Consider the following 25,676-nt stretch of genomic DNA (forward strand, 5'->3'; position numbering starts at 1 on the left):
GAGGTTTTCCTCTTTCCTCTCCCTGCAACCTCAGCTTGCGCTCAAATCTCTCCCTCTCCCTGACTTCTCCCCCCCCACACACACACCCCATTCACTCTCTTCCCACTTTCCTCCCTCTTTCTCCCTTCTTCCTCTCTCCATAAGTGCCATGGCATATGGAGGCGACAGGTCGACTTCAGGTGTCATTGCCTAGGCACCATCAATCAGCCTTGTGTTTTGAGACATGGGCTCACGTTGCCTTGGAAGTCCCTTTATTAGGACAGTTCTACTGACCAGTGAACCTCAAGGAACCTCCTGTCACACCCTCCCTCTACGTGGGTTTGGGGGACCAGACTCGTCCTCTCTGGCTTCTCTACATGGGTTTGGGGGGTCAGACTCTTGTCCTCGCAGGCTTGTGCAGAGAGAACTTTACTAACTGAACCATGCCTCCAGCTCCCCACGGTTGTGAACCGAGGACTGAATTTCATCATACGTGCAAAGGTCTTAGAATGGTGCTAATGCAAATTCTGTGTGTCTGTTTAATTTCCTTTAAGTTGTCTGAAATTAGTTTTCACTACTACCTATCCAGTCTGTTGGTTTCCAGATGCTCTGTCTGCCGGTTTTGGTTGCCTCAATTAAATACATTTGAGGTATGGGTGTCAATTTCCGTGCACAAAATATTCCACTGCGTGCCTGGTCCTTGGAGGATGGCTATATGAGACCTGGAAATAGTCTAGATTCTAACCACGGAAGACTGAGTAAAGTTTCGAATAATCGACCAATCTTCTTCTAGACAGCTATTAAAATAATTCATAGGGTTGGGAAGTGATGGCATGGCTGTGCAAGCAAGAGGGGCCAAGTTCTTATCCCTTCCAAACCCAGGCAAATCCCAGGATGGGGGTCCCCAGAGCAAGCCATCTAGTGAGCTAGCCATATGCAGAAGCTCTGGGTTTGCCCCTCTAATTTTAAAAGATTTATTTATTGATTTTATTTGTGTGTGTGTGTGTGTGTGTGTGTGTGTGTGTGTGTGCTTTCTTGAGGCTATATGCACCATGTGCAGATCCCCGTCCCTCAGAAGCTAATGGGTGTACTAGAATTGAGGTTATAGAGAGTTGTAAGCTGCCATGTACTGCTGGGAACCAAACATGGGTCCTCTTTAATAAGAGCAGCAAACACTCTTAACTGCACATCTGTCTCTTTAGCCTTGGAGCTCTGAGTTTGATTGAGAGGTCCTGATCCTAGATGAGGAACTGCCTCTTGCTGGGCGTGGTGTTTGCCAGCTGATGAACATCCTAGGACAGACTCTGAGAGGATGCATATATGAGCCCCCAAGCAAGAGGGCTGGCTTTGTGGTCTTGGCGTTGCTTCCTATCGTTTGGCTGGTCATCGCTCTGTTTCAAGACCCTCCTAGAAAGAAATGCTCCAGAGAACGCTTCGAATTTCCAGGTTCTGGCTGCCGCTCTGGATTCCAGCTGCTGTGGTTACAGTCACCTTTGCTGAATTGCTGGTTTGTGGTTTGTTTTGTCTGCTACAATCCTGATGACAAAGAGAGAGATCACCCCCCCCCCCCCCAAGGAACTGAGTTTAAAATGATCTGTTTTTCCTGTTAACCTCTTTTCTCTCCTATCTAGGGCAGGTGGGTTGGAAGGGAGGTATAAGCATTAAAGAACCCCAAATAAAGTAAGTTTGAAAAAGTTCAAAGCCCACACTTAGGAGAAAAGTATCCAGCATTTTACTATTGTCTGTAAGTTTATGGTATATGGACCTCTGTATCGAATACATTTTTTAAAACTTTATTATTTGTTCAGTTTTGATCATGAAATAAAGCTGAATTTTAGTAAGTTGTTCCCCACATCTATTAGCATTATTTTTATTTGTTTGTTTGTTTATTGTTGTTCATCCTATCAATGAAGGATATCACATTAGCTGGTTTTCATGTTAAGCCGTCCTGGCTTATAAGGGTAAATCTCACTTGATCATGGTATATGATCAATTTAATGTGTAGTTGAATTTCGTCTACTAGGGCTTTGTTAATGCTTTTCGTCTGTGCTTAGACATAGTGGTCAATAATTTTTAAAGATTTATTTTTATTTTATTTTATTTTACTTTTCCTAGACAGGGTTTCTCTGTGTAGCCTTGGCTGTCCTGGACTCGCTTTGTAGACCAGAATGGCCTTGAACTCACGGCAATCCACCTGTCTCAGCCTCCTGAGTGCTGGGATTAAAAGCGTATGCTACCACACCTGGCTCTTTATTTTATTTTTTATTTGTGTGTGTGTGTGTGTGTGTGTGTGTGTGTGTGTGTGTGAAGAGGCCCAGTTGTAGGCTCTTGTGAGCTGGGAACATGTCCCGTCCAGCAGGACCAGTAATTACGGGGTCGCGAGGGGAGCCATACCTGAAATGATGGGACGGAAAAGAAAGAGGCGAGACCAAGTAGCGTTCCTATCAAGGTCCGTTTATTGAATCAAAAGCAAAAGCTTATATGGGGTGGGGGCAGGAACTAAGCAGTAGGAGGGGCCCGAGAATGTCTAGCTAACTATCTCTCAGGAAGTCCCGAGCTAACCTGATAAACAACATCTGCATAAGCTGAAAGGAAGTTATGCAGAGGCTGAAAGAAGGAAGTTAGCTTTGGAACGGGGCATCAGTATTTTTTCATAGCCAATAGACTTTTAGCCTTGAATGACCCGGGGCTGAATGACCCCAGGCTGGCTCCGAACAGGAACAGAACTCAGGTCCTGTCCAAGAGCAGCACCATTGTCAACCCTGGCCCGTCTCTCCAGGCCCCACTTGTTTCTTATCTAGCTTTGTTATTAGGTAATGCAGACCTTGTCACATGAATTTAGAAGTGTTCTTTCTTCATTTTTTTTAGGAAATGTCCAAAAGGAATTGGTACAAATTTCTCAAGCATTTGGTAGACAGTCACAAGTGAGGCTGTCTTCTCTTCTGCTTTCCTATATTGGAAGATTTCTTTCTTCAAAGTGGACAAAAGAAACTTTATTCAAAAACAAAGTGATGACACCAATCGATTGGATAGGCTGCAAGAGGGCAACGGTCCCTTGAATTGGAAGACTCATCAAGAGCATGGAACGGTATCGGCTGTTGTTGGGTCAATCTTCCTACACACGTTGTTCAGCTCAGATTTTCCATTACTTCAATCTTGGCAGGTTGTGGATTCCTAGCAATTTATTTTTTCTATAACATATATAGATATAGATAGATATAAATATAGATGTAGATAAATGTGGTTTTGACACAGAGTCTCTCTATTTTTCTATGTAGCCCTGGATGTCCTGGAGCTCATTATACACCACGGATATATACCTTTTTTTTCGAGACAGGGTTTTTCTGTGTAGCCTTGGCCATCCTGGACTCACTCTGTAGACCAGGCTGGCCTCGAACTCACAGCGATCCGCCTGCCTCTGCCTCCCGAGTGCTGGGATTAAAGCCGTGTGCCACCACTCCCGGCTCGATATATATACCATTATATACCCTGAACTCACAGAGAACCTCCTGCCTCTGCCTGGCAAGTGCCGGAAGTAAAGGTGTGAGCTACTATGCCCAGCTTCATCTGAAAATTTTCATATGGGTGCATTTTGATTATGTTTGGCTTTGTAAGAAACTGCCAAGCGCTCTTCCGAAATGGCTGTACTGCATTGCCATGCCACTAGCATCGAATGGATGTCCCTGTCACTCCACTTCTTCCGTAGCAACCGTTTGTTGTTTAGATTTTAGCCGTTCATATAGTTGAGTCTTTTGCTTCTTAAATGGACTCTTTTGGTGAATCTTTTCAAGATGGTCAAGTAGCACACGCATTGGGCAGATGTTATTTAATGTGCTTAGCGAGCAGAAAGAGCATCTTAAAGCAAAGGGTATAAACTTTGATGTTACTGTGATCCAGTTCCCAGAGTCTGAAAACGGCCAGGTGTTTGTAATATTAAATTTATGGAGAAGCCTCATTTAAAAAGTGGTGCTACAATTGGTACATTAGATAATAGTTTTGCTAAGAGTTGTCATCTCGGAAGAAAAATGGCACATAACTGAGACTTAAAAAGATCAGCTGAGAATCTTAAAGGATGAGGGATTATGAAGGCAACTGAGATCTGGGGCTTTGAAATTTGCAGCTGGGTTTGAGCAATGGTTCTATATTTAATAAATAAATAAATAATTTAAATTTGAACTTCAGTTTAGTCATCCATAAAACCTGGGGAAAATAATGCATGACTAACTAGGCTGTTGGACATTTAGAAAGTGTTTTTTAATTTATTATTATTTATTCATTCATTCATATTACATCTCAATTGTTATCTCATCCCTTGTATCCTCCCATTCCTCCCTCCCTCCCATTTTCCCCTTACTCCCCTCCCCTATGACTGTGACTGAGGGGGACCTTCTCCCCCTGTATATGCTCATAGGGTATCAAGTCTCTTCTTGGTAGCCTGCTATCCTTCCTCTGAGTGCCGCCGGGCCTCACCATCCAGGGGACGTGGTCAAATATGGGGTACCAGAGTTCATGTGAAAGTCAGTCCTACTCTTCACTCATCTGTGGAGAATGTCCTGTCCATTGGCTAGATCTGGGTAGGGGTTCAATGTTTACTGCACGTATTGTCCTTGGCTGGTGCCATAGTTTGAGCAGAACCCCTGGGCCCAGATCTGCCAGTCATAATGTTCTTCTTGTAGGTTTCTAGGACCCTCTGGATCCTTCTATTTCCCCATTCTCCCATACTTCTCTCACCTAGAGTCCCGATAGGATGTCCTCACATCTATCCCACTTTTCTGGTAGGTGAAGGCTTAGAAAGTGTTTTTTAAGGTGCCCAGCACCTAGGTTTTGTCTGATGAACAGTGTATCCAATCCCTGTCCTGCCCCCTTCACAGTGCTCAGAACTCCCTAGTCTGAGAAACTAAGCTGCCTGGTGAACACATGAAGTAGCTACTGGACCATTACATCTTCCATACATGTGCCTGTCTTAGGCAGGCAGGATACAGCACACACAAGATAGTTTAAACAAGACTTCTTTAAAAACCCCAAGACTTCGGTGCATTCTAAAATTTCCAGTATTTTGGGATTTCCCTGGACTGGCCAAAAGTTAGATATTGGCTTCAAAGACAAACTCATAAGATATACAAAAGTACAGATTTTAGAACCTGGGCAACTGGTAAAGCTCCATTAATGTAATTTGCCATCTTGTGGGTATGTGGCAGTAATGGTAACTAAAATGCCAACTGAGAAGGATGGTGGTCCCTGTGGCTATACTCACATAGCTTCCTTCTAAAACAGAAATGATACTTGTGAGTTACTGGTTTTAAATATTAATAATAGCAAAAAACAACTGATAAAAGCATTGAATAGGACTTACTAACCGTTTAGGAAATGATTTCAGAAGGGAATAATTTATAATTAGTAAACAGGCAAAACAGAGGCCCTCTTTTTAAAGGAAGATCAACCCCCAAAGAAGACTCAGAAGGCATGGGGGATGGGTTGGATCTTAGGGACAAAGTTAAGCTGAGGCCCAGGCATACACACCCTCCAGGAAGGACAGGGGCAAAGATTTGGACAATCTAGCATCGAAAGACCTCCGTGCCTTTTACTCTTTTCTTTTGGCCCTCAGGGAATCACAGACACTCCCACCTACTTAAGCCATCACATGAATCCCAAGGACCTGATTTCAGAGCAGAGAGATTCAAAGACCATTTAATCCTGGAGGAGGGCACATGTGCCGGTGCTGCTCTTCCCAACACACAAACAACTTGTTCATGGGGAACATGAGGGATGTAGTTGTTAGAAATGGACAGTGAGGGTGCATGCCTTTAGACTCAGCACTCAGGAAGCAGAGGCGGGGAATCTCTATGAGTTCTAGGACAGCTAAGGCCATGCAGAGAAATCCTGTCTCAAAAACAGAGGCAAGGGAAGGAGGTCGGGTAAGGAAGAGAGAGAGAGAGAGAGAGAGAGAGAGAGAGAGAGAGAGAGAGAGAGAGAGAGAGAGAGAGAGAGAGAGCACTTTATTATAGAAAAATACTTCTTTGAAATTCTTAGTAACAATTCTTAATTTGATGGTATTGATAAGGATCTAGTTGGAAGTGAAGGCACAGCTGCCTTTAATCTGGGTCTGGTGAGAGCAGGACTTTGAAACATATGGCTTCTATTGTGTAATAGCATCCTGCCTTACAAATTAATTATCCCAAAAGATGATTTTGGAGGCAAATGTGAAGCCTGATAATAGCCAGCCGAGTAATTGACGGGAAGCAAGCAGCACACCAGCAGGTCGGAAGAAAGCTGGAAGTGACGCTGCTGCCATCCAGCACCGGCGGGTGTGCCAGAGCCCCGGAATTCCCAGGAGAAATGAATTATTTAAATGCAAATTTTATTATTATTACTACTTAAATTGTTGTAATAAATTCATGAAAATAAGACACCTCTCAAGCTCAATGCATACATTAAAGCCCAATAAAATATTCATGAGCCACACATCAGCAGTTTGATCATTCAGCATTAAAAGAATGGCAAACACAGTGAAACATTTCTTTAATCTCAGATCAAACATATTTGGCCCAATTTTGAGCTGCTCAAAAGGCTTACAGTGATACTTCATTTGAAAACCACAGAGAACCTCATGCGCTTCCACAGAAGAGTAAAAATGTTTGCACTTTGCAGGGGAGGTTTGAGAGCAGTGCAGTCTGTTTGGATGTGGAAAGACAACACCAGGGGAAGTGTCTGAGACAAAACAAGTGTTCTTAGGCTGCTGACGTCTTTAAAAGCTCGTCTGATTTGTGTGTGTGTGTGTGTGTGTGTGTGTGTGTGTGTGTGTGTGTGTATCAGCTACACTATTTTATCACACAAGAAGTGTATGAATATATTATGAACTAAGAAATTGGCATCTGAAAGCAACAGAACATTTAAATATGCCAGGAAATCCCACAGATGTTTTGAAATGGTTAAATGATTTGGTTTAATGAATAAATAACACTTCTAATGGCTAGAAAAATGGCCAGCAAATGGAGAAACTCAGTAGAAAACATGGCTGTTAATCACTTGGCATCAGTTCTTATGTTACAATGACTTGACAGGTCCATGTGTGTTTCCCACCTGGTTTGGTTTTTTGTCTTTATTTTTTTAATATTTTAACTTTTTAGAATTGTTAGGTAGCTACATCCTAAAGTGTTTTCTCAACTGTTTTACAGTGACATTGCAGATGCTTTGTTCCCCCGTCTCATAGCCTGGACCACTTGATACATTTTACATATTTGGGTTCCGGTGCTGTTTCTTCAGCTTATTAGTTACTGGAGGCCAGGGTGTCTAGCGTGCCTTTCATATCAGAACAGTGTTGAACGATTGAAAATTTAAGTGTACTTGCAATAAAAGAAATAATACATATTTTTCCAATGAGGAAGTAACAGATAGGGTTTTTTGTTTGTTTGTTTGTTTAGGGTTTTTTAGTTGTTGTTTGGTTGATTGATTGGTTTGGTTGTTGTTGTTATTGTTTGGGGGAATTTGTTTGTTTTAGTTTTTGAGACAGGGTTTCACTTTACAGCCCTGGCTGTCCTGGACTCTGTAGACCAGCTGACCTCAAACTCACAGAGATCCACCTGCCCCTGCCTCCCTGAGTGCTGCGGTTACAGGCATGTGCCACCGCACCCAGCTAACATATAGTTTTTAAAATTTGTGTTTTACAACTTAAATTGTTATGAGTAAGACATATAAAACACAAAACAATTCAACATGTGGATAGAAATGGGTTATGACAGTACAATTGCCCTGTTATCCTCTCTCATTCAACTTGTTTAGAACAGTCATAATACTGTCTAATACAAGAATAATACTAAAGGCACTTAGTGTCCTCCCAAACCAGGACACTTCCCACTGACAGTGACAGCCACTCCTCTGCACATCCCAATGTTCTCCACTCTTACCTTCCTCTCCCCCATCCTCCTCTGTCTCAGGCGATTAATGGAAGAGCAGAAAGGTGTGGAAGGAGGAAGGAAAGATGTGTTGAAAATGGAAACTTCGACCCCCGCGTTCTCCCCCCCTCCCCACCGCACCCACGGCCCCCTACCTCGGGTTTCTCTGTGGAGCCCTCACTATCTTGGAACTCACTCTGTAGCCCAGGCTGGCCTCAAACTCACAGAACCACCTACCTCGGCCTTCCAAGTGCTGGGATTAAAGGTGTGCACCACCAGCAGTCCTGAGTTCAATTCCCAGCAACCACATGGTGGCTCACAATCATCTATAATGTGATCTGACGCCCTGCGAGTGGACATGCAGACAGAGCACTGTATTCATAATAAATAAATAAATAAATAAATAAATAAATAAATAAATAAATCTTTTTTAAAAAGGTGTGTCACTTCTCACTGACACCACCCAAAGAAAACAACTTTTAAGGGGAAAGGATGTGTGCCACAGGATGAGACCAGTGGCAAGTTAAGAGAAAAGTTGCATGCACATGCTGGATTAGTGTCCTTTCAACTCACTTTTTAAAATAAGAATTTAATGAGCATTTGCTCTATACCAGAAACTAAATTAGGGGTAAGCTTTTTCCAGAAAAAAATGTTTGTTTATAAGTAAAATAGCATTAAAATTGGTTTAATATGAAGTCAGAAGAGCTCCCCTCCCCCAAACTATTCATTTTTACAGAAAAAAACAAACAATTGCATCATTTAATTATTTAAAACAGGAAAATTTGCATAATAATGCATTGCTTGTTTCTGTTTGAAAACATTAATTGGGAGGCCATTAGATAGCGTGTGCCAGTGTCCTGAGATCCTTAGCAGCAAATCCAAGGCCAAGGTACATGATGGACCCTGAGTATAACCAGCCAGAAACCACTAGGTCGTCACTGGTACAGACTTTCACTGACGTCCTGGATCATTTCCATTTGCCTATCCGTCTCTCTCAGTCCCACCCCAGGAGAATGCTCAACTGCTATGATTGCTGAAGGGACCAGTATTCACAAAAGACACCCCCAAACCAAGTATTCAGCTCAAACTAAAGTATTTGCCCCAGAGGGACCGAGACAAAGACAGGGGAGAAGTGTGGAGAGCTGCGAAGTGCCGCGCCCTGACATGGCGCCCGTTTCCGCCTTCCGCCTTCCCGCTGGCGAGTGCTCTCCAGGATAAACAAGTCCTCATATGGCGAAGGGCTGTGCAGGGGTAACGGACGATCTTGTGACGAGCGGCCTTGCTCTGACTTTGACCTATGAGGAGTTAGCACCTGGCAAAAGCTGATTGGTACTTGGTTGTTACTTAAGCTCTGTTCTTCCCTTCTTCGGGGCCATTCCTGCTTAGCAAAATCCTGAGTAAAGATCTAGAGAAGAAGTCTGGTTGTCGGTGTCTTATTTCCGCTGGACGGTGCGGCGCCGACAGAGAAGGAGAAGGAAGAGAGGGAGAGGAAGGGTATCTGCCCCGAGGCACAAAGGACTGCCTCTGGATAGGGTGGAGGCGGAGGTGGCCCACAGGCGAATGGCGCTTTATAGGTGTTAGGATGAGGGGTTTTAATTTGAGGTGGGCATGGTAATTAGATGAGCCAAAGGGCGTTTTTGATTGCTGGACTTCAATACTTTGATAGCTGTCAGCCTCAGGAGGAGGAAGTGGCCAAATAATGGAATGGACCTTGCTGACCAGCCTTAGGTCAGCTTTTCAGCAAGGGGGAGGGAACGGGGGAAGGGCAAGGCCTGCCAGCGCCATGTCTGCCATGCTTGGGCTGCCTAGAGTCCCCCACTGCTCCGTTCATGAAACACCGTCTGCTCAAATACTCTCTTCAAGTTCTTAATGTGCCTAAGTTTATTTTTTAGTATTTCCAACACAAAGCATCTCTGAGCAAATCAGCGTTCAGGTTTTCAACCCAGAGTCATCTTGGAACCCAAGAACTGCTTTGGGGCTCTGCATTCAGAAGGAATATTGTTCCAACTCCCGACAGTATCAGCAAGAGGGTAAATGGCATTTTCACAGCCCTTCTGTTTTACTTCATGATAAAATTGCCTGGTACTGCAGAGTTGAAATCAGATTTGATGCATCTACTTGTGACTCAGGTAGATGGCAAAGCTGCTGTCATGCGCCCAGCACTGCTCCTCGACGCTCAGGAAGACCTTAAAGCAGATTCCCTTCTCTGAGACATAGATGTGAAGTCAGTGCCCCCCAGCTGAACTTTTATCTCAGGGGAACTGGCTTATACTCGGTTCCTCGGAAACCTCTTGTACCATATCTTGGATTGCTGTACCCAGATCTCGAGAACCCCCCAAAAAAGACCACCAGGACTCGACATCAATGCAATACACGCAAGGACCTTTAATTTTCCGACTTGAGTTGAGCTCTGACCATCACCAACGCAGTGATATCAGGAAAAGAGCCTCAAACTCTGAGCTGAGGGTAAATTTATAGGTTCCTTTCCCTCCAAGCATTCCCAAAGCAGGGGAGTTCCAGCCTGGCAAGTGCTTATTGGTTGAGCAACATAAGGAGGTCTCATGTCTAAAGGTGACAGGCTACAGAAAGAGGCACCAAGACCGCTCATGGCTTAGCTTTCTTTGTTCTCTTTGTTCACGACTTTGTCCAGGGAAGTGTCTGGTTTCTTATTAACCCTATCTCCGGTGGGCAGAAAGGAAAGCGGCCGTAAAACTGGGTCTCTTAGCAACTCTATATCCGGAGGGGCCCTTTGGGTCAGTTGCTAGGCAACGCTCTCCCTGGTGGGGCTCTTCTTTGCAGCTGTGGGCCCAAATCCCCTGTAGGCCTGTTTCTTAACCTTTGCCCCGGTTACCCTGATACCCAATTTTAGTTCTTCTGATATCTCAGGATCCCTTAACAACTTCTACTTGAAAAAGCTTCAGTTTACAAAATTTCATTGGGCGTGAAGTGTTACTTCAGAGAGGAGTGAAAAAATGAGAACCACGTGAAACACGGAATTAATTCTTCCCCTCGAAGGGAGTGATGGGTAGCACGGAGATGGGGTGAGGTGAGGGAGGCTTCTCAGAAAACGAACCTCTTGTGAGCTGTGAGAATGTCTGAAGTGGCAGTGGGCCACCCAAATTTTACAGAACTTGGCCGTGGTCTTTCATTCTCCAAACTGATAGCCAATTCTTGTTTGTTTGTTTTTTGGTTTTTCGAGACAGGGTTTCTCTATGTAGCCTTGGCCATCCTGGACTGTCACGAGCACTGAGTACTTCGCACTCAGGATCCCGAATGAACTCAATCTGAGACTGATCAGTGGTTTTGCAGTTGCTAAGTTTATTAACATAAACGGGTTCAAGAATATCAGTCACCACTACACAAAAACAACACCAAATCAGTCCAAAAACACAAATGGCCAAAATCATATAATGATACCATTCCATACTATTCTATCTTATACTCAAGCATTCATAACTATCTTAATTCTAATAGGAGTAGCATCTAACATTCCTAATCAGGGTTATACGACCTGATGGAGAGTCGTGTCAGCGACGACAGGTCCAGAGCTGCGACTTCTGATTACAGCAGTAGGGTCCTAGGAGCTTGAGCCGTCATTCGTGTTTGGGTATTTGGGCAGAGTCTCGGTCTGTTCGGTAGATCTCGTTCCAGGCAGTCGGGATTTATGCGGCCATGGTGGAAGTGAGATACTGAATGGCTTTCGACCGAGGTTTATATACTTTTCACCGAGTTTGTTTACTCTTTATCACATCACACACTCAGGTCTGCTTATCTATTACTATACGCCACTCATGTTTACTGGCTCAGCTGGCTACAGCTGTCCTTATCACTTCATAACACACTTATTATGGTTTTCTACACTGAGCAGTTGACATTGCTCTTACATGCTCATTACATGGACTCACTTTGTAGACCAGGCTGGCCTCGAACTCACATCGATCCGCCTGCCTCTGCCTCCCGAGTGCCGGGATTAAAGGCGTGCGCCACCACGCCCGGCCTGATAGTCAATTCTTGATGACACACTCAAGTGGTGCCATTTGCTGTGAGCCAGGCTCTCAGAGCTCTTACACAAGGAGCAAGCCAATGGAATTATATGTACTTTTGATGATATTCTCTGTAAATCTTTAATGTAGATAGAATGTTTTAAAGGTAATCAAAGTTAGCATAATAATAAAGATTCAAATTATTCTCAGACTGCTATGGCATATGTACAAACATACAGCCTGTCATTAAACTGCTGGCATGGTAGGATGGCAAAAGTTTCAGTCTTGTCACACTTTTTCATAGCTGTATGCTTTTGGTCTATCACAGTAAATCTATTTTTATTTGTACTTATGCATGTATTACATTTTAGTAGAATTAAAAAATAGAATAAATTGGGCTCAGAATATGCTAAAACTATCTTTTATAAAAATATTACTTAGAGACTTCATTTCTGAAGGGTGTGTGTGTGTGTGTGTGTGTGTGTGTGTGTGTGTTGTGGTGTTGTTGTTGTTATTAAACAGGGTCTTACTATGTATCCTTGCCTGGCCTGGACTTACTATGTAGACCAGACTGGCCTCAAACTCACGGAGATCTGCCTGATTCTGTCTCTGCTTCCTGGATGCTGACAACAAAAGCAGGCACCACTATACCCAGCTGAAGGTTAAGACTTTAAACATTTCACAGTTTATGGGAGCATGGAGCCCATTAGGAAACCAAACACCGTCTAGTACCTCACAAAAATGTATGTCCTTGGTCAAACCAAGCTTCTCACATCCCTCATTTTCTGCCATGCTTTGTTTGTCTTATGGCCTTTGTTAGTGAAGCCGGGAGGGTTTTTGTTGCTGTTTTAACTCTTTCTTTGTTGGCTCTGTTTTCTAACAATTAAACTTTATTATGCAACCCAACTAGCTTATACAAGAAGGAAAAAAGGTTAAAGGGACAAAAGAATGAACCTTCTATTATACGGTCCATGGGACGGGTCTTTAGGTGTCTCTCTGGCCCGCGTGTTGTTCCGGCCTGTTCGCTGCTGGGCTGCACCTGTTGTTCTCTCCTCCCCACCTGCCTGAGTCACACCGGAAGGGTGGTCTCCTTCTCCCGTAGAGGGTCAATTAGAAAAACAATAGCCCAGTTGGGGTTCTCAGGTCTGCTTCCTGAATTCCAGGCCCAGGATGGCTCCATTCTGTCTGTCACAAGGTATTCATGGGGTGCCCCAAGGGGAAAGCCCGCCAAGATTGCTTCCACCTGTGACAAAGCTTAATCTTTCCCACGTTTTTCTTTCTTTCTTTCTTTCTTTCTTTCTTTCTTTCTTTCTTTCTTTCTTTCTTTCTTTCTTTCTTTCTTTCTTTCTTTCTTTCGTACTGGGGATTGAATTTACAGCACTGAGCTAAATCCCCAAGTACTGCTGGCTTTCCCTCTCTCCCTTCCCCTCCCCTCCTACTTCATCCCTTCCCTCCCCCCACCTCTGTGTGTGTGTGTGCGCGCGTGCGCGCGCGCACGCACGCATGTTGTTTTGCAGGCAAGATCTCACTCCTTAGCCCAGTGCTGGGGTGATGGGCATGAGCCACCTCCCCTGCCAGGATAAGCTTCAACACAAATGAAAAGGGAGGGAGGGCAGGTGGCGAGCACGTCCAGATGTGTTCTTCCCTTCTGGGTGTTTGCAACGTAAGTGTGACAGCCTGGGCTCATCCTGAGGATAGCACGTGACCTTCCTTGTGCTCCTCCGTTGGAGAGGTGAGGGAACTGCTCAAATGCACAGTGGAGTGATCTCCGAAAGCCATGAGGGGGGTGAAGTCCAGGGCAAGCAGGGCTCACATCAGTTTCAGGAAATAGCTCCAATAGAGTGGGAGGCTTCAAAACTGAGGTGAAGTAAAGACCGGAAAGATGCAGCTGCAGCCCCGGGAACTCCAGGGCAAGTGCAGTATGGGTATTTATGGGTTCGCGCATTGGGTGTGGCAAGGGTAATTACAGAGCTTATTTAGCTTGCAAGTGCCGTGAACTTGTTTAATTTCTTCTTCTTTTTACAATTTCCTTGAGATTCTTGCTGCTTTTTGAAGAAGGTTCCATTTACCTGAGAATATGCAGGTCTTGTACCCAAAGCTGTGTAGCTTTTTTTGCTTTTGTTTTTGTTTTTCAAGGCAGGGTTTCTCTGTGTAACAGCCCAGGCCGTCTTGGACTCTTTGTAGACCAGACTGGCCTCGAACTCACAGCAATCCGCCTGCCTCTGCCTCCCAAGTGCTGGGATTAAAGGCATCTGCCACCATGCCCGGCTCCCTGTGCAGCATTTTTAACACAAGAACATACCCTGTGTTTCTCATCTTACCGCACTCTTAGCAATAAAAGAACCCAGGGAATGTAGAGGTGGCAGCAGTTAGGCATGGGTAAAAATAAGCCCAGTTTTAATAGAAATTAAATTCTAAGTGCACCACAGAAAGGCCAGTCATGGGCGTTCCCACTTCTACCTTCCATCAGGGCTGGCTTCTACCTTCCATCAGGGCTGATCAGAATATTTTGAGGTAGTAAAATATAGTTTTCTAGACATTTCTTTCTAAATACACAGTGTACTTACAAGGCGGTCCCTGTAGGGTCTTCTGTTTTTACTTTTTATCAGGCTAGAAAATCTGTACGCAAACCAGTATGTTGGATCACAGCATGTCTGTTACCACAAAAGTTGGCACCAGCCCTTTGTGACAGCAGAGATGGCAAGGATCTCTCCACTCGTTCCCTCTCTTCCCCTCAATACCCCTTCATCCCCCTGCGTGTGTGTCCTATCCTAAAGATAGATTTGTGGAAAACTCGTCCACACACTTTTCTTATTTTCTTCCTGCTGTGTGACCCGAGCTTATCTTCATTGTGGCTTTGCTCTCAGTTACTTTCATAGTTAGAAACTAGTTGCTAATTCATTCCTGCTGAATTACCCGGTGTTCCATTATCACCTGGCATTAATGTAAGGTTGGAATTTGTTGCTTAACTGCAACAAAGTCTGAAAGATACAAAGATCCGAATTTCTCACGGAACCACAGTGAAGCCCACCGAAAAGCCTACGGCACTTCCGGGAGGTCTGACCACACCAGCGGCATGGCTGCCCCTGTAGCTGACTGCGTCTGTTTGCTTAGGAACTGTTACCGTCGGTTACCGCCGGAAGAAACGCATCCCACGTTGTACTTAGTCCATGCTGGACTTGAATAATCCAATAGCTCATTCACACTGGTAACAGAGACCTGGCTGTGCTGTGCCGTTTTCAGCAGATGCGGACACAGAAAGCCATGCATGTTGCGTGACCCTCCCGGCATCTTTCTGACTTTGCTTTGGGGTCTACTCTGCTTCCTGTCCGTGATGGCCATGGTCCTGTTTAAGGACTCTGGATCCTATCCTCACAAACCTGCTCAGGGTCAGCACTCAGGGAGCTCACCCTCACTTGCAGGTTGTGCCATTTGTGTACTTAGGTGACATTTTTTTTTTTCCTAATCTTCATCGGCAATAACCATTTCTCAGTCCCACTTCCTGCTGAAGCTACTGCCTGTTTCCATTTCTCTTCAAATCAGAAGTGCTTGAAAAGCATACCTGGTTTTGTTATTGCCGTGTGTTGCCTCCCACTCCCCTTTGGTCTGTTTTCATATCACTCTACTCAAAACGTTTCCAGTGGAGCTCACCAGTGGCGCTCCATGCTGCACACAGTTCAGTGCTTTATTGCAGACCTCCTACCATTCAGCCTCTCAGCCACATTGAAGGCACTTCACCGTTCCTTTCTCACACTTGCTCTGGGGAAAGTCTGGGTTTTCGTGTCCTTACTATGTTAACACTAGGTGATAATTTAACCCCTCAAGTTGCACCAGGCGAGAAGTTAGCAGGGCTGCAGTTTTGCTCTGAGTTGCTGCTTCTAATGGTCCCTGTAAAGCGTGAGCTTCGGATTTGTTTGTAGCAAGAAAGCAGTCTTTAAATTGGTGTGTTGCTTTGACTTCTTCCTTTCCGGTCTGTATCCCCTTGGTCTTATTGCACTAGCTAGGACTTCAAGTACCATATTGAAGAGATAGGGAGAGAGTGACAGCCTTGTCTCATCCCTGATTTTAGTGGAATTGCTTTAAATTTCTCTCCATTTAATTTGATGCTGGCTATAGGCTTGCTGCATACTGCCTTTATTATGTTTCGGTTTGAGCCTTGTATCCCTGATCTTTCTGAGACTTATCATGAGGGGGTTTTGGATCTTGTCAAATGCTTTTTCAGTATCTTAATGAGATGATCATGTGGTTTATTTTCTTTCAATTTGTTTATATGGTGGATTACATTGATGGATTTTCATTTGCTAAGTCAATCTAATTTTCTCTGACTTTTCTTATTTGCATAATATCCTAAGTTAAATTCTTTTCAGTAACATTACAGGTACTTTTCAACTGTAAGTGCAATAAAAGTTGAAGGATTTTGCCTCGCGATGTCAGTAAAGGTATTGGGTCTAAGACAGACAATCAGAATAAGTATCCTCCCCTACACACAGGACTTCCTAATTGGATTTACTCTCTAATGTTGCATGTATATATGTGTATATATGTATGTATCTGTCTGTACATTAATCTCCACAGGTGTTTTATATATATATATATATATATATATATATATATGTATGTATGTATATATATATATGTATGTATGTATCTGGGCCATGCCCTCTTTTTGCTATGTCATCTAATAAATGTTAAGTATAACATAAAAACACAAATTGGCATGTTATCATTTCTTACATTTATTCTACTTTTTAGCCATGTCAAAGAACTCAACATGTAGAAGAAATAATTGCCTCCCATACCAACAGTGCAATTTAAATTGGTCAGAGAGTCTCTCTCTCTCTGTCTCTCTCTGTCTCTGTCTCTCTCTCTGTCTCTCTGTCTCTCTCTCTCTCTCTCTCTCTCTCTCTCTCTCTCTCTCTCTCTCTCTCTCTCTCTCTCTCACACACACACACACACACACACACGGCTTCTGAGCCGTCACACTCCCTTGTCATCCTTGCTGCCCCACTGGCTGCTCCTTCATATCCTTTTGTGACACTTCCCCACCTGGTCCTGGGGCCATCTTTGTTCTGATCTACTCTCACTCACTTGGCATCTCCTCTAGACTCATGAACTCAGACAGCATCGACTGCTAAGCATCTCAGAGCTTTACCTCTACCCCGGATCTTTCTGTGGCATCCATACTCACATTCAGGATTCAGGGTGCACCTGACTCCTGATCTTCCTCACCCACTATTTCCCCCATCCTCAGCAGGCCACCAAGTGATCAAAGGGCAGAACACCTCACTATTCTATTTCAAACTCTACAGTGGCTGCAGAATATAAGACCAAGTCCCCTCCATGTCTGTCCAGCCCAACGCAATATCCTACAGTTACTTTTCTCGGTGGTCATTTTGCTCTAGTCGTGCTGGCTTCCCCACTGGTCTTGACCTGGCCAGCGGTACTGTGCCTAGGAACCTGCATGTGCTACCCCTAGCCCAGACTGCCCTCCCCAGCGTCCCCACAGGATACTGCCTCTTCCGGGTCTTTGGTAAGCATCGCCTTCTTGCTAAGACCTTCTTTCTAACCACATGCAGCATTCCCCCATCCGTCTCCTTTGATTTCCCTTTCTCCTTGACCCCATCACTTTCTATCTATAAGCTTTTCTGGTTTATCTTCTCTCCTGCCCTCCAGGATATAAGCTGGGGATGAGGGATGAATCTCATCCGTCACTGGATATATCTATCATCAGGGCCCAGTTTATAACCCAGAGCCACAAACAGGGCACAAGACCCATTTGTCAAAGCTGTAACTGATGGTTCTACAGAGGAGCAGTGCATATGGGCTTCAGGAAGCCAGTTTCCCAAAGATAGGGATCGAACATCTCTTAAGCTCTTCTTACAGGGCTGAGAGCGCAGTGTGAGGCCATCCCTGTCCTGCCATGCCCTGCCTCTGCAGCTAAGCTTGAAATTCAAGGGTATATGCATTTGTGCTATCTGTTTGTGGGCATTCTGTTTTCTCAGTAGTTACTGTGTAATTTTGCTTTCTGTGACTTGCCTCTTTTCATGGTAATTGTAAAGCATGAATTTAGGACTAGTTTGTAGCAAGAAAGTAGTCTTAAAATTGACATGTTATCATTTCTTACTTTTATTCTACTTTTTAGTCACGTCAAAGAACTACTTCACATGTAAAAAGAAACAATTGCTTTCCACACCAACAATGGAACTTACATCCATCAGAGATTGTCGCAAAACAGCAGGTTCCAGAGATGGGTCTGTGGACTGTAGCAACCTGCTCTCCCGGTGAAAACATTTGGTTCTCCTGGGCCAACAGTAACAAGACAGTGCATTTGAGAAAGTATCAGAGAATGTGAAATCACATCCTCCCAGGCATGATGGAGAAAAAAGGACAAACTGCCTGTCGTTATTCATCTCCATGTCCCATTATAACAGCAAGAAATACAAGACAATTTGTAAATTTTATTTGCAATGCAGAAATTACAATGAATCAAACAGCTGGCAATGGCGTCCTGACTCTGATTTTAAGTTATAAAAATAACAATGTGCTGATGTGTCTCGGGAATGATGAAGTCCTTTTGCAGTCATCATATGACTTCAGGTTCTGGCGTCATTTGTTACAGTGTTGTCTGGAGTTCCGAAACTGGTCTGTTAGGGGTGATCCGGACAAGTCTGGACTTGACATCTGATAGTAGTTGGGCAACCGAATATCATAGTGATGTTTTTTTCCTATGTAAACCCTGTCGTTCAAGGCATAAAGTTTATCTGCAATGTCACTGCCGATTAAAACCGAAAACAGGCGGGAGATGTAGCGATGCTGAGCAAAGAGCAGATATAACTTCTTCCTCCTCCAACACACATATCGACAATCAGTTTCTGCTGTGAGGGTTACCTAAAAAAAACATAAAGACACATATAAAACAACACTAGAAAGCAAGATATTCAAACCCAGTTAGTTAAGGTTTATTTTTATGTGTATGAAGTATGTGGCCTTCATGTATATATATATGCACACCACATGTGTGCAATTCCCTCAGAGGCCAGAAGAGGGCATCAGATCTCCTGGAACTGGAGTTACAGATGGTTGTGAGGCGCCATGTGGGTGCTGGAACTGAACCCAGGTCTTCTGCAAAGACAGCTAGTGCTCTTAACCTCTGAGCCATCTCTCTAGCTCCTTCAATCACATTTTTCTGCCCCAAATTTGAAATGAATTTCTTACTGTTCATTTATGTTAAAAAAAAAAAAGAACTCCTTAGCTGATACACAAAATATTATAAAGAAAAGATATTAAATATTAAAATAAACTACATAATGTATTACCTCTTATCCAACCACAATGCTGCATGCCCACGCTCCTCTTTCTTGTGTTTTGCACTTTGCAGAGCTACTGGTGTGAAAATGAAATAGGAAAGCTGGCTAATGTCAGAGGAATACACAGGTATGAAGATTGTGGACTTTTTACCCTAACATGGTCTCTCTAGAACAATACGGAATTTACAAATACCACTTTCGCATATTTACATGAATTTGAATTCCCATGCGCATGTGTGTTTTGGTTTATAGGAAACAGCGCAGCATAATGAATGGAACCAACTGAAATGATTCTTTTAATACTACCAACACGAGACAGCACAGAAATGACAGCAAGATTAGAAATAACCGAATCCCATCAGCACTTTCAACTTTCAAAAACCATTTGTTTTTGTGGTAGATGCAATTCGTTTTCTTTTTTTTTTTTTTTTTCTCTTGGCATTTTCTAAACTATTACACAGTGTTTAAAGTCAAATCTTTACATATTACTCCCCAGAGATGAGGTTCAACAAGGGATTATCTACAGAGTTCTCATCACAGACTCCACATCTGTTCCTGTTCTCCCTGTGGCTGCCCCTGGGACCGACGTCAGTCAGCAGGACCCAGGGCTGGGGAGCTGGCGCGAAGCGAACTGGATCCCAAAGTTAAATGCAAGTTAAAGCTATGTTGTACACTGTTCTATTGTTCGCTTTAAAACAAACAGCCATCTGTCTGACAAGGCTGACGCATTCACCATGCAACCGACTTAGCCCTCACCTGGAAAATGCCTTCCTCTGTGGGTCTCAGCGAGTCCCACTCGGGAGAATCCAGGAACTGAAACGGGGAGATATAATGCAGGAACTCGCCATCGACTGTCACTCTGATCCTGCCGGGACACAAGAACGTCAGTTACGAGGTGAGAAGACTGTGTGGACATAGCGGGTGCATGCTGTGCTGGATACACTTTTCCAGCCTCTGGTGACTTCTTCTCTGCTGAGTTTTGAAGAACAAAATACTAACTTCATATACTACCATAGTACCCTATATGATTTGGGTGCTGATATTCCTCACTCAGGAGTCTGGAATAGCAAGTAAAAGTCACCAAACGTTTAGCAAGCCGCACAGGTGTGAGATGATTCCATCCCATGTGTATATTGTGCCTTCGCACAAGACTTGAGTGTACTCAGTCAGATTTCCTGATTACTCAGGAAGGAATTTAAGAGCTTAGTGGAGATCTGCTATAAGCACCACTCTGAGTTAAAGGTTTAATCTTTTCTTTTTGTTAAAAAAAAAAATGCATGAATTTTTACTTCATGTGCATTGGTGTTTTGCCTGTATGTATGTCTGTGTGATGGTATCAGATTCCCTGAAGCTGGAGTCACAGGCAGTTATGAGCGGCCATGTGGGCGCTGGGAATTGAACCCTGGTCCTCTGGAACAGCAGCCATCTCTTCAGGCCCTAATATCTTTCCAATTACATGAAAAATACATTATTTTTGCCCCCTCAAACTTTTCCAAGTTTTGATTCTATACATAGATACGCTTGAAGTCCCCCCCTCCCACTTCTAACAAGGGGGCAAGTGCTAGAGTTTACTGAATAAATTTGATAATATGAAATTAAAAGTTCCTAGTTATTGGAAGAATGCCAGGAGTGTCTACCAATGAGGAATCTATCAATCAAGCTGCCTGGCCCTCCTTGACTTTTAGCATCATCCAGCTACGATGCCACTACTGCACTCACAGAACTAAATCATGCTTTGGTTTTGAGGCGTGTGGGTTTTATTTCTGACATCAAAGAGTAAGGCTCTAGACTATTTCCTGGTTCAAGTGAACAAAGCAATGTCCTTTAAACATCCCCACCTATGGCATGTCTCAAAAGACTGCCTCAACGTCCCAGGGCGCGAAACGCCACCCGGAGCTAAGCTGTACCAACATAGAGAATTACAGACCAAAGACCCACAGACACCCACTACGGAGAAAAGCCACACAGCACGGAGGGTACAAACCTTCCTGAGACAAGCATGGAAAGTCTATCTATGGAGGTCTTCCCCTGCATGGCGTAACAGTGCTCCTTCTCCAACGTGACCACTTCAGAGCTCAGAGCAATCGTCCTGAAGACGGGCAGGGGGATCCCAAGGGGCTTGAAAAGGGAGCTATACAACACCTGGAACTCTCGGGCAAAGGTTACGCTGTGGACTTGATACGTGATGTGAACGAACTGCATGAAGCAGATGACGAACAGCACGAAATTCCAGGAAAATATGTCGGCAGCACAGACGTCTACCCACGCCCAGACGGCAGAGCAGAGGAAACCCAGCCCCAGCAAGCTGAAGACGTAAAGGAGACCGAAGACTCCACTGCCGCCCATAAACCCAACCACAAACAAGATACAGGCGAGATGGTAGACGGCCCCTTCCGCCTCCTGCTTCCAGGCTATGCAGAGTGGGTGTTCAGCCACCAGGCTCTTCCACACACTTGAATTTTTTTCCATGGCTGTACTGTCTGCCTCCCTTGTCAGTTTACTCTAGATGATGCTGAGGCTGGTGGTGGAGTCCTTCGCTGTCCCATCACAGAATGTTGCTTCGCCTGCACAGGCAGGAGACACTGGAGCTGGCATGGAGGGGTCTAGTGTACAGGGAGCCCAAAACCGAGGGTTCCGCACCAGTTTCTTTAAGCTCATCTGGGCTCCTGATTCAGGCCAAGTCCACAAAGATTTTGCTATTTCCTGCATAAAAGAAAAAAGGGACAGAGGATCCTATTTAGCAAAAAGCATTAATTATGCAAATTGGTCTTCTGAAATCAGGATGTTTTATGCACAAATATTAATTAAATTTCTAATAAGAGGATATTTACTAAAATTGGCTAGCTATTTATTTTGGGGAGTATTCAGGTTAGTTTTTGTCAACTTGACACAAACTAGAGTCACCAGGAAAGGAACCTCAACTGAGGAAGTGCCTCCATCAGACTGCTGTAGGTAAGTTTGTGGCGGCATTTTCTTGGTTAACGGTTGACGGGAAGGGGCCTTGGACACTGTGGGTTCTGAGTTATAGAAGAGAGCAAACTCAGTAAACCATGGAGAGCAAGTCAGAACCAACACTCCTCCACGGCCGCGGCTTCAGTTCCTGGCTCTAGATTCCTGCCTTGAGCGCCCTGCTCTGATGCCCCTCAATGCTGGACTCTAATCTGTGAGCTGCCATAAACTGTTTTCTCCCCAAGCCAGTTTAATCACAACAGCAGAGAGGATACTAGAACACAGGGTAACTGAATCCTTCAGTCAGCTGCCTGACAGCTGTGGTACAGCATAACTCAGAATCAGTTGACACAAAGGACTAACAACAGGGAGCTACAGGCTTTCCCCACATTTATTAAATCAGGAGCGCTGAGGCTGGTTCCCAGGGATGTGTATTTTGAACAAGCTTTCCGAGTAATTAGGATGGCTCCCTGGACCTCCCGAGATCCTCCTCTCTTGAGGGATACTGTCTGATGCTACAGTATATACACCTTATACATGAGACATTGGAGGCTCAGAGGAGCCAGGATCGCTACACAGCCGTCAAAGCAGAGCAGGACTTGAGCACCACTGCCCACCTGTTGGATCCGATCACATGGTCTGTCATGAAAGATGGTTGAAACTTGACACTATAAGGACCTCAGTAAACATAGGAAACACATGGTCAGGAGAGAGATCTTTAAGAATACATAATAGTCTACGAAAACGTTTAATAAGTTAAAATTAGAGAATTTAAGAAAGTATAGAGAAGAGAAGGTATATATGATTTTCTATATTAGTGGATCAGATTAATATCACATGCATAAACACACACACACATTAATTCCTATTACTTAAACATTTACCAGATGGTCAACAATATTATTGAGTCTGTTTCTCTGCTCTTTCAAGCATGTGGTAAAAATGCTCCCATGGTCTAAAGAGAGCTGGGTACAATGAGGGAGGTCCAGGATGAGTGCATTATTTAGCGCTCTTCCTCCGCACTAAGGCTTTCACTGTCAAGTATCAGTTAGGTTGAGCCTTAAGGAGCACTAACATGCAAAGACCTTGAATGCTGATGCTGGATTTGCTTTCTTCCAGGAGACCTGTTAAAGTGTCATGGACCACAGCCTGGGTCTCACAAGGAAAGAATACAAGTCCACACATAGAAGTGAGCGTGTCTGACTGAGTGGGAAAGAACAGGGCATCACTGACAGAACTGGAAATGAAGGTGCTGCTGCTGCTGGCACCCGTCGTTCACGAACCTGTTCTCAAGTAATGAGAGCCCTGCAGGTGGATCAAACTGGGGCGGGGGGGGGGGGGGGGGGGGGGGGGGGAGAGGAACAAACGGCTTAGATATACAACTTAGAACTATACTGTTATTTTTACTTGTTTTAAAAGACATTTCAAGCATCTTGCAGATCCCTAATTACAGTCAATCTGTTAGATACACCACTCAAGCAGCCCAGGATTCTGAGCATGCTCAGTTGCTCCTCTCAGAAAAAACAACACACAAAATTCTACGCTGCTGGACTGTCACAACAAAGAGCAGTTATTAAAAGTGCAAGGAGGAGTGAGGACCGCAAATACCAGCCTGCAAATGTCACTCTCCTGCTGTTTTACTTTCAAAACCAGGCTGTTTTTAACCAATCAATTCTTCTGGAAACTCAACCCAGCCACAGAAACCAATATGAAAAGAATTGCTAGTAGAGGTCTATGAACTTTGGTTTGAACTTCCTTAAAAATTTATAATCCCCAATGAAATGTTAAGACGGTGCTAATAAGAGAAAGGCCACGTAAACATTTATGGCGATTCAGAAAGGAGTACGGGGAATCGGCTCCTCAAAATGCTTTATTTGGAGGGTACGCCGGGGCGTCTGCATTCTAGGATTGTGATCCAGAGGGTTCTAGGAGGAACTGTACTTCTGGCTTACTTCAGTTGCACTAAGCAGCTAGCTCCCGGGCTGTCTCTCCACCCTGGGCACAGCACCATTGAAGAATGCTGACTTGCCCTGATTGAATTACTCCATACCCAGCTTGGTGTGTTTTTATCCAGTCACCACAACAGATGTACTTTATGAGACAAGGACGAACTGACAGGAGCAGGTGACAGGCAGGAAAGGGCCTCTGTCATGTGCCACCATCGTGCTGATGACCAAACATGATTCATCCACCAGCCGCCTGCCTCCCAGACCCTCAGGCCTTGTCATTTCCGTGTGTAAATAACTGCTGAAATGCCCAAGCCACACAACAGACTCCTTCCCCCAAGCAGTAACTGATCTTGCCCTCTGAGCTATAAATGGAGAGTACAAAATCTACCGAACCAACACAGCAGTTCCAAGCTTATCCAGCTTTTCTCTTAAAATCCTTGTGACTGTGAGTTATAAAGGAATAAGATGATACAAGGCTCCTCAGTAGCAGGTGGCATAACCCTGGCGGCACACTGACGGTGCTTAGCTAAGTCATCAAACCAAGCATGGGGTAGCTCGGCACAGCTTGGGGAAGTTCCTGGGGGAGCTGGGCACAGCCTGGCAAGGTCCCTGGCATCAGGGGAAAGGGTAGTTAGTTAGTCCCACCCTTCAGCACGGAAGCTCAAGTGCCCCTCTGCTCAGCTTCACCCTGGCCAGGAGGTAGCATGAAAGTGCTGGGGAACAAGTTTTGCCATGAAACTGAAAACACTCCTCAATGGATGTTTAGGCGCTGCTGTATCTGCTCGCCCTGCTCAGTCCATAACACTATACTTCTGGGGGGAAAAAAAAGACAGCTATTTGCCGTATTAGTTAACATTGACTGATTCTTCCTCTAGGCTTAGAGATTCAAAAGGGCAGCGAGGCCAGAGACAGATGGTATTGTGTGCCTGATCCCTGGCGTTCAATGGAGGATATTCTACCCCATGGGATGTTGAAATACCTTCCGGGTGCCCTGAGGGCACAGATGCAGGGAAAAGCCCAACCTCTGAGATACTTCAGCACAAATACACTGGGGAGTTGGGTAATCTCCCCCCGCCCCCCAGCAAAACATCTGGACCAACTACAAATTCACAAATCCTTTGCCTACAAGCAGGAGTTTCTTAAAAGCATTTAATTACTGCTTTGACTAAAAACAACAACTAGTATGGTAGCCAGTGCTACTGAGTTAGTTTGGGTTGCCAGGCAACCCACAATCTCAAAATCCCAATATTCCACTCATTAATTAGAATCAGATCCCAACTTCAGTATGTGTTCAATATGCTAAGTTCTCACTTTCCTTGCCTGTCTTTTTTCCCCTCTACTTATCCTTGAAAATGGTACATTTAGTCAATACCTATGTGCTAAGCTGATTTTTAAAACTATCTTACTCAATAACCCCAGGTAATTTCATCTCAATTTTACAGAAGAGTATTTTGAAATCCAGAGAAGGTAGAAAAGTTGTTCAAGGTCAAAGTGCTTAAATGTGACACATTCTCTCCTGTCCTCGTCTGCTTCCACTGCCCGTCACCAGGACTTAGAAACCAAAGCTCTTACTCTACCTCCTGTTCTCTATGTGAGCCTCAGAAAGTTTAGTCACCA

The 25,676-nt window shown here is 44.3% G+C and overlaps 1 protein-coding gene across 1 annotated transcript in view; it reads right to left on the minus strand.

Annotated features, from left to right (window-relative positions):
* Nucleotides 1-18,100: 18,100 nt before the first annotated feature.
* Popdc3 (popeye domain containing 3) overlaps nt 18,101-25,676 on the minus strand; it is a 28,842-nt gene continuing 21,266 nt past the window's right edge. The window contains exons 2-4 of the mRNA XM_051164467.1: nt 21,146-21,864; nt 19,918-20,026; nt 18,101-18,742 (exon numbers count right to left, since the gene is read on the minus strand). Of these exons, the coding sequence (XP_051020424.1) occupies nt 18,461-18,742; nt 19,918-20,026; nt 21,146-21,630 (876 nt within the window). The 5' untranslated portion in view covers nt 21,631-21,864 and the 3' untranslated portion in view covers nt 18,101-18,460. The remainder of the gene's footprint in view (nt 18,743-19,917; nt 20,027-21,145; nt 21,865-25,676) is intronic.

This window comes from Acomys russatus, chromosome 21 (genome assembly GCF_903995435.1).
Source record: "Acomys russatus chromosome 21, mAcoRus1.1, whole genome shotgun sequence".
Lineage (NCBI taxonomy): Eukaryota > Metazoa > Chordata > Mammalia > Rodentia > Muridae > Acomys > Acomys russatus.